Consider the following 9,760-nt stretch of genomic DNA (forward strand, 5'->3'; position numbering starts at 1 on the left):
CCGCCGCCCTCCCTCACCTTCCCTGGAATTGCTTCCTCTGATGTCACTGCACACTGGGAGCTTCTCACAGCTACGTGATTGGCGTGTTGGCGAGGAAGGGGGGAGGAACCAGGGAAGGTAAAATATAACCACATTTAACTTCAAAGCTTTGATTATCCATCTGACATTGTACTTACTGGCAAGTGTGCGTCACTCCTCATCAAGTATTGGGCCTTCCCCAGGATGCTTTGCTGAAGCTGATCCCAACTTGCTGTCCTATCTTCCCACAAGAGCAGCGGAGGACCAAACCTGGGAGAAATTAGAGATGTGTTGAGTTGACGAGTCCGCTGTGACTATTATGGAGGACAACGCCACCTTGTGGAGGACAGCTCCACCTTATGGAAGACAGACAGCTCCACCTTATGGAAGACAGCTCCACCTTATGGAAGACAGACAGCTCCACCTTATGGAAGACAGCTCCACCTTATGGAAGACAGCTCCACCTTATGGAAGACAGCTCCACCTTATGGAAGACAGCTCCACCTTATGGAGGACAGCTCCACCTTATGGAAGACAGCTCCACCTTATGGAGGACAGCTCCACCTTATGGAGGACAGCTCCACCTTCTGGAAGACAGCTCCACCTTATGGAAGACAGCTCCACCTTATGGAAGACAGCTCCACCTTATGGAGGACAGCTCCACCTTATGGAGGACAGCTCCACCTTATGGAGGACAATGTTTAGCCTGAAGGGATGGTGCGTTACCGAGGCCAAGGTTACCTAAGGGCCTGCTGACCAGAGCCATCCAGGTTGCACAGGAGCAGAAGAAGTTTCGAGCTGGAGGCCAGGAACTCCGAGGAGACGGATCCTCCTCCCGGTAACCTTGTAGAGTTTGTGTCAAAGCTGCGGGGAGAAGATGGAAGGCTGTGCGGATACCCTGCAAGAGGGGGGGGGGGAACAAAAAAAAGAGTCAAATTGTATGTAAAGGCAAAACATTGTGTTTTAGTTTTGGGTTGGACCCTCTCTCAATTTATTATTGCCCCCTATTTGCCAGCTGGGAAGATCCATGCTCCCTATTAGTCTGGTGACCAAATGAGGGGACATCCAAGAGGTCCACAGAGCAGAACTTGTATGGGACAACTGTCTAAGAAGGGAATTTCTCTTATTTCCTCTTGTGTCTCCTGGACAGGAAGTGAAGGGAAATCTGGGCAGGAGGCATTTTAACCCTTTCCAAGGCTATCCAAATCTAGGGCTCTACATTTCAATGCCGAAATCTGATCAAAACTGTCCAAGACAGAGAGGATCTGGTAGGTGTGTGGTAGTGCTGGTCTGATAAGCATCTGAATTAAGGTTCTATAGAGACAATTCTCTTTTTAGGGAGGCTGACCTATAGTGGGTGAGTAGAGACCTGGGTATGGCCCTAGGCTGCTGCCTCTCTGAGGTAGTGGGTGTGGGTTTAGAAGCACCTTAAAAAAAATTGGTCACCTACATTGGTGATTGGTATAAAATCTTTATTGATTAAAAGGAGAACTATGAGGGGCGTGCTTTTTACTCGCCTCATAGTTCTAGCCGACCTGTGACAATGAGACTGTCACAGGTCGGCTCAGTAGATCGGGAGGTGAGCGAACACATACCGGGGGAGGGGCTGGATTCCCCTCTCCCATCTGCCAGCGCTGACTGGCGGAACGGACGGGGGAGGGGGCGGGTACAGCTGGCTCTGCCCCCAGATAGGCAGAGCCAGCTGTCACTCACGCAGCTGGGCGGATCTCGACGTCCATGTCGGGATCCGCTCCGGCTGAGGCGTCTCAGTATACCGCGAGCTGTCCCAAGATGCCAGGCAGACAGGAGCAACCAAAATTAAGATAGGGGCTACTAGAGTGTTCGGGTTTCGCTTGAAGAAAAGGTGGCAACCCTAAATACAACCTGCGCTGAGATGACACCATGTCCCTGTGGCTATGCTCTGGCATTGTCTAGGAAGGGGACAGCAGGAGAACCTGTAATGGGAAAGTATGGAGGCTGCTATTGTCGGCTTTCAATGATCATGCTGACTGCCTGGCTGCCTCTGAGTTGCTGTATACAGACAAGGAGCTCTGCCTTGCTCCTGATATTTCTGATCAGCATGCAAGGCCGGGTCTGTGACTCAGAATGTAAGGAAGCCATTGGATCAGCATGGCAGCCAGACCGCTAGGAGTTCATCAATGGCAACCTTGGTCTTCTCCTCATTACAGGTGACCTTGAGTCTCCAGGTTCATGAGCCGGGCCAAGCGGCCATCTTTGAAGCGGGATGTTTAGGGAACTGGAGACCCACCTGATGTCCTACAGGAACCGGGGGCTTTGGGTAACGGAAGGGGAACTTGGAAGACGTAGACCGGGTCGCCCTCCGCTATGGTGTTCATGTCTTCATCGTCCGAGAAGGACCTTTGGAACCCGCTGGAGTTCAACTCGGCCAGGATGACCTTAAAGGGGAACAACAGTTGGATCAATCCATATACAAGGCAAGAGTCTACATGTTATACAATAGCGGAACATTGAGAAAGTGCTGAGACACAGACACATATCCTTTATTCAGCCCCTTATGTTTCAGCTTCTCCATGAATCCTTTCATTCTTGAAATCAGGCTTACAGTGGGAGTGGTAAACCAAGCAGAGGTACAAAAAAGTGGGCGGGGCGTCACCAATAAGGTGATGGGACAATGGTGTCATCGTCCTCCTCGTTCTGTGCGGCATGAGTCACGGGATCCCAGGACAATGTTACATTGTTACGCCAGAAAAGCATACAACCGATGTCAGGGGGCGGGGTCTCAGGCTTACCTGGTCGGAAGGTATTTTGCCCTCGTCGGCCACCATCTGCCGCAGCGCCGCCACAGTGCCGAATAACGGAACGGCCAGGCCGATGCGCAGGAAGCGCTGCTGCTTAGAATGGAATGCTAACGTGACGTTTAAGGCCCTGCGAACAAAGCAAAGCATCATGGGAAGGGTTCATCCGCGGCGATCAGAGCTGTGCGAGGAAAGCCAAAAACATTCACAGTGACAACAACGAAAATGTACTTTATAGATCTGCTGCTGCGGACTTACAGAGGAGGCGCCCGGGATGTTCCCCAGATCCAAACCTTTCCTTCAGCCGCCATGCTTAAAGTGGAGCCATCATCTGATGTATCATCCATCATCAATAATATGAGTGTTACACCTTCAGGTATTCATTACCTCTCACAGAGATTTCACAGTACTCCCCCCTGACACAGTACTCCCCCCTGACACAGTACTCCCCCCTGACACAGAACTCCCCCCTGACACAGAACTCCCCCCTGACACAGTACTCCCCCCTGACACAGAACTCCCCCCACCTTCATCCACTTTTCTTTCCTCAAGGACGGCACCATCTTTATTTGGCATCATTCAGGGTCACCATTTACTTTCTGGACTCAAATGTCAGCTCAGAGATGTCTGACACAGATCAGCCCCAGCTGCAGACTCTCAACCTCTGACTTGCTACAAGGATAATATGTTGGGGGGAGGGGGAGACTGAGGAAATGCTTCCTCCTGCCTGCAGCAGACTGATCACTGGGGGAGGTGAGACTGAGGAAATGCTTCCTCCTGCCTGCAGCAGACTGATCACTGGGGGAGGTGAGACTGAGGAAATGCTTCCTCCTGCCTGCAGCAGACTGATCACTGGGGGAGGTGAGACTGAGGAAATGCTTCCTCCTGCCTGCAGCAGCCTGATGACATCATCTCAGCCTAGGCAGTGTCACTGAACTGGAGCTTTTTAATGATAAAAGGCTTTCCTGGAAAATGATGCTGTTGCTGTATATTGGAATTCATTCCTGGGGACTTGCTGACAGGTCCACTTTATAGCGCACATGCCCCTGGGTATGAGTGTGTGAGCAGACACCTCGGAGCGGCGGTTCTGTGCGGCGGTGCGTAGTACACGGCGCATAGTAAACAGTAATCCATATTTCATAAACAGCAATTACAGCGGCGTAATGACTGCGAGAGGCATAATAACACCGCGAGGCGGCTGGCGGGGCTTTTCCTGCGCGGACTCCGCCATTAACCCCTTCCCGGCTCCGGAGTGGGAGTCAGATCAGCGTCACGGATATGATCAGCACTCGGCAGCCATAATTATGGCCTCTCTCTCTCTCTCTCTCTCTCCTCCTTACATATCATTTTCCTTGTTTTGTTGTAATGATTAAGGACGCCCACCCGCTTGCGGCGGATTCTGGGCGCGCACTCGCGGAAGTTTCCGGCTCGGGGGTTTACGCTTCCATCTAATGAGCTCCGATTAGGAAAAACGCGATTTTCATGGTTTTCACTGAAATAATATATTTGCTGCCGTGAAGTTTTCACCTCTGCATAGTCATTATTGTACTGAAAGGGTCCGGTGCGGATTATTTTTAAGACCCGAATCGATATTCAATGAGCTAAATGCATCCCAGGGGCATCAAAACAAAAGGCGCGTAAAGCTTTTTTCGTTACCAAGCAGCCACAGCCTGAGTAGAAAAGCCTGTCCCCCCGCCAGCGTGCTGCAGAGGAGGACCCTTGCACCATAGGTGTGAGTTGTGGTTTCTCTGCAGAGGTCCAATGCAGGAGGCGGAGCTATAGCTCCCCAATCAGAAAACCACACAAACTCCCATAGCGCTTACTCAGCAAGGGGTGTGTCACATCTCTACAGAGAGACCGCTGCTTCCACACAGAGAGCAAGGGTCCTCCTCTGCAGCTGTTGGCAGGGGACAGGCTTTTCTACTCAGGCTGTGGCTGCTTTATAAAGAAAAACATACTGAGGGGAATTTATCAAAAGTGGAGCAGACTGAAAACTGGAGCAGTTCCCCATGGCAACCAATCAGCTTCTCTCTTTCATTTGTTCAGTTAGGATTGGAAAAAGAAAGGAGAGAGAAGCTGATTGGTTGCCATGCACAGCTGCTCCAGTTTTTCTCTGCTCCACTTTTGATAAATTCCCCTCACTGTAACGCTGGAGCACCTTCGGTTTGATGCACACAGAGAGGAGAATTTATCAAAACTGGAGCAGTTGCCCGTGGCAACCAAACAGCATCTTTCTTCAGTTTGCTCAGGGAAGATTTGAAAATGTGACAGAGAAGCTGATTGGCTGCAGTGCAAATCTGCTGCAGCCTTGATAAATTCCCCTCAGAAATGTATTTAGATTATTTAAAGTGAAAGTCCAACTGGGCTTTACTCAGGCGGAGGGACAGGAAACATGAGGGGTTGTTGTCACCCCCATTGCAGCACCACTTTAAGGCCCCGTTCACACTGATCGATTTATCGCGCAGTAATTCCCGCGATATCGCGGCTATTTACCGCGCGATATCGCTCTCCAATACTTGGCAATGGGGCAAAGGGTCCTGCTGTCGCGGGTCATGCGTCGCTACAGCAGGACCCTTTTTGGAGCGGATTTTGCCGCGATTCTAGCTTGCTCAATGCAAGCATTTGCGCGATATCGCGCAAAATGCAAATTGCGCGACAAACGCGCGATTTGCGAATCGCGCAGTGTGAATGGGGCCTTAGGGTTGTTCTGTTATCTGCTAGCATGGGCAGGCAAAAGGGCCTGTTGGTCATTCCGAGTTGAGCGCAATGCTTTGGTGTGCAAGACCAGACAGTGGCCACCTAGTAATGACAGCGTGCCACAGGTCAGCCAACACAGATTATTCCCAGAGGACACTGGGCATCATATAACGGCTGAGCTGCAGCATACAGATACACAGTTCCACAATTAGGGTAAAAAAGACATTCTGGGCGAGCGCCTGTGCATGCATAGAGTTTGGTGCCTAGAATTGTGCGCTCGTCTGTGCACACATTCCATGGCGTGCACGCGCTCATTTCGAATGATGGTGTCAAAGGGGTTATATATGGCTGAGACACCCTAGCCTCCATGCTGGCTGATCTTCAGCTGTACCCTGCTATTGTGTTCCTGAACCTGATCACCTGTTGCTGACCCGGCTTCCCCCGACCTCCTGCTCCTGCTCTGCATCCCTCCACCTTGGCTTGTTCTTGAACTACTCGTTTGCCTGCTGCCTGGTACCACTCTACCCGCAAGATACAGTATCGACCCGGCCTGTTTCTGACCACGTCTTGTCTGCTGTTTTGGTACTGACTGTTGCTGACCCGGCTTGTCTTGACCCCTGCTACTTAGGATCTGCATTCTGCACCTGCTTCCTGCAAGGAGACCCCCATCTTCAGTACCTACATCACCTTCCGGAACCCGTGCCACTCCTTGTCCTTACGCACCTGTCCCACTCTCCAGGGGGTGTTACGACAGAAGCTCATCATCTGGGGCTCCCCCCCCCCCCCCCCAAAAGAGAGGGTAAAATTATAAGGGGCGCAACAAAAGGTATGCGATAGTTACTAGGGGGCACAAGAGGTGGCTTATTGACCTACTAAGCTGAGACTCCCTTAACATTGATAGATCCCCAAAAACTGCTGCAGAAAACAACCCGGGAGAAAGGTGTAGTGATCCTTTAAGGGGTTAAATCTGACGCCAGGTGAGCGATAAGACTTTACTGTACAGTGTCAGGAGAGCGAAGATCAAACTCCTCCGTTTGTAGGACTTCAGCTCTTCTTTATCACTAGGATACCCTTCAGGCTAGGTTCACACCTGCACTACACCCGGGCCGCGCGGGCACACAGCGTATGCCGCACAGCCACATTGATTTCAATGGGGTGACATCCCCGCGGCAATCGCTAACAAAAAGTACAAGTACCTTTACTTGTGACACACAACTCGCGGCTTTTTTAGTCACTTGCACGGGCAGAATTGCGGCGGGGAACCGCGCGATCCACCCAGCGTGACTGCTGACCGCGCGGTAATCGTGCACAAAACCGCGTGGATTGCCGTGCGGTCAGGAGTCGCCGAGGTGTGAACCTAGCCTGAAGCTCCTTTCTGGTTTTTATTCTAGAAATCCCACTGGAAGAAGCAAAGCATTCTGGGAGGCAACCGAACAGCGGCCATTTTCTCTAGAACAGCAGACAATGAAGGAGGCGGTTACCTGGTCTGTCGCAGTGGGATGGGGAGGGAGACGCAGAGGAAGGGGTCATACGTGTCACTCTGCTTGTGGCAGTGCGGACAAGTGAGCGAAGATCTGCAACCAAACAACAAAAAGAGTCAAACATAAAATGAACATGCTGCATGGCATTCGATCCCATCGTAACTCAAACATTGACTGCCTTTTATACAAACTAATGAGATACAAAGGTCTTCCACAGACTATATTGCCTGCTGCAACCTCCCTCTTTCTCTCCTGTGTAACAAGGTGTTGCAGCTGGTGGTGGCAATCTATAGACAGTGGATTTTATGCCTATTTTGCGTACACAATCGTTTTAATACCGAATGCCGTCATGGTAAAAATATAAACACAGAAAACAAACAGCCAACTCTATACTTAGAGGAGCCGGAGACAGACAAGGTGTCTGGTGATAGTAATTATAGTGGTGTCCTCTGGTCCCCCGCCAGGACCGGTTCAGATCTCAGTCACCGTTTTGCCCCGGTCCCTGCTCCTGTCTGACAGTGAACATCACCCGTCTCCATCTGTTATATATCACTCGATAGATGGATACACAGAACATGGAGATTGGAAAAAGGAGAGGTGGAGCTCTACCGAGACAGCATGGAACAGATAGAAGATCACCGGGGTACTGCGTGCTTTTTTTTTTTTTAAGGAGATACAAGTCTCATAAAAGTATAAAAAGTGGCCAATAGTAAGTAACACAGAGTGCAGGGGTCAGGAGTAAGTAACACAGAGTGCAGGGGTCAGGAGTATGTAACGGAGAGTGCAGGGGTCAGGAGTATGTAACGGAGAGTGCAGGGGTCAGGAGTAAGTAACACAGAGTGCAGGGGTCAGGAGTATGTAATGGAGAGTGAAGGGGTCAGGAGTATGTAACGGAGAGTGAAGGGGTCAGGAGTATGTAACGCAGAGTATAGGGGTCAGGAGTAAGTAACACAGAGTGCAGGGGTCAGGAGTATGTAACGGAGAGTGCAGGGGTCAGGAGTATGTAACGGAGAGTGCAGGGGTCAGGAGTAAGTAACACAGAGTGCAGGGGTCAGGAGTATGTAATGGAGAGTGAAGGGGTCAGGAGTATGTAACGGAGAGTGAAGGGGTCAGGAGTAAGTAATGCAGAGAGCAGGGATTAGGAGTATGTAATACAGAGAGCAGGGATTAGGAGTATGTAACGGAGAGTGAAGGGGTCAGGAGTATGTAACGCAGAGTATAGGGGTCAGGAGTAAGTAACACAGAGTGCAGGGGTCATGAGTATGTAACAGAGAGTGAAGGGGTCAGGAGTAAGTAACACAGAGTGCAGGGGTCAGGAGTATGTAACACAGAGTGCAGGGGTCAGGAGTATGTAACACAGAGTGCAGGGGTCAGGAGTATGTAACACAGAGTGCAGGGGTCAGGAGTAAGTCATGCAGAGAGCAGGGATTAGGAGTATGTAATGCAGAGAGCAGGGATTAGGAGTATGTAACGGAGAGTGAAGGGGTCAGGAGTATGTAACGCAGAGTATAGGGGTCAGGAGTAAGTAACAGAGAGTGAAGGGGTCAGGAGTAAGTAACACAGAGGGCAGGGGTCAGGAGTATGTAACAGAGTGCAGGGGTCAGGAGTATGTAACACAGAGTGCAGGGGTCAGGAGTATGTAACACAGAGTGCAGGGGTCAGGAGTAAGTCATGCAGAGAGCAGGATTATGTAACACATTTTTCAGGGGTCAAGAGTATGTAATGCACACTGCAGGGGTCAGGATTAAGTAACACATAATGCTGCGGCCAAGAGTAAGCAACACAAAGTGCAATGGTCAGGAGTAAGTAATGCTCAGTGCAGGGGTCAGGAGTAATGCTCAGTGCAGAGGTCAGGAGTAATGCTTATGTTACTGCACAAGGGATTTTGACCTGGTAACTTACCACATGGCTGATGGGGTCAGACTCATTATGCAAGTATATTCATAATAATTTAAAGAAAAATGTGTACAGATTTGCGCAACAAAACATCGCAAAATAAATAATTATGTACAAGGAGCTTCACTAAATATCAACTCCTGGAAGAGCCCATCATACTCTGATCTGACAACTGGGCCCTTCTATTCCCTTGTTTAACTGAATGCAGTCGCTCCTGTTCCAACAAGCGTCCACTAATGTGCCGCCAACTGCCAAACTGCAGCAGCTGGAGGATGTACAGAAACTTAATGTGCATTTAAAAGGTCGGGTGATCAATAACTTGTATTTTAGCTCCGAGGGATCTGAATGTCTTTTCTGGGTAGCACCAATGCCAACTAGACTTCCTGAATCTAGCTCATCCACCCCGCCCAGCAGAGTCTCTCTCCTCCTGCTGCATGCCTCATAATGTATACTAAATGTAACAATCCCATGAAAAGGAAACGGGTGACTGAAAGCGACAGCTTGAAACTGAAAATATGAATTTTGGAATGGAAGGTTCTTTTAAAATTGTAGTTGTCCAATTAGCAAAACACGTGCCCTCCATGGTGGCCTCATCTGAGAGGGGAGATGTGACCCCTTCGCGCCGCGCTCCTGAGGGCGCTCCAATTAGTCCGTACCTGTACTGAGCTTGAAAGTGTTCTTGTACAAAGCTGTGTCCTCCGTCTGTCTGTGAGGAGGGCGATGAACTGAGGCTGCTCTGCTCAGAGACCGGAGGCTGCAGGAGAAAAGAAGAAGATGAATTAGCTCATGAGAAAGACGAGCGACGAATGACCCCAAATATCTGGGCTGAACATACATCCCCCACCCCCCACCCCGTCCCAGAGCTGGGGACATGGCTCTATACAACACCCC

The 9,760-nt window shown here is 50.3% G+C and overlaps 1 protein-coding gene across 1 annotated transcript in view; it reads right to left on the bottom strand.

Annotated features, from left to right (window-relative positions):
* The window catches only part of USP43 (ubiquitin specific peptidase 43), a 42,921-nt gene that overhangs the window by 8,865 nt on the left and 24,296 nt on the right, over positions 1-9,760 (bottom strand). The window contains exons 4-10 of the mRNA XM_018568297.1: positions 9,526-9,623; positions 6,974-7,066; positions 2,790-2,925; positions 2,288-2,435; positions 1,367-1,387; positions 760-916; positions 177-288 (exon numbers count right to left, since the gene is read on the bottom strand). Of these exons, the coding sequence (XP_018423799.1) occupies positions 177-288; positions 760-916; positions 1,367-1,387; positions 2,288-2,435; positions 2,790-2,925; positions 6,974-7,066; positions 9,526-9,623 (765 nt within the window). The remainder of the gene's footprint in view (positions 1-176; positions 289-759; positions 917-1,366; positions 1,388-2,287; positions 2,436-2,789; positions 2,926-6,973; positions 7,067-9,525; positions 9,624-9,760) is intronic.

This window comes from Nanorana parkeri, unplaced genomic scaffold (assembly GCF_000935625.1).
Source record: "Nanorana parkeri isolate BGI_ZX_2015 unplaced genomic scaffold, ASM93562v1 scaffold1169, whole genome shotgun sequence".
In the NCBI taxonomy this organism is placed as follows: domain Eukaryota; kingdom Metazoa; phylum Chordata; class Amphibia; order Anura; family Dicroglossidae; genus Nanorana; species Nanorana parkeri.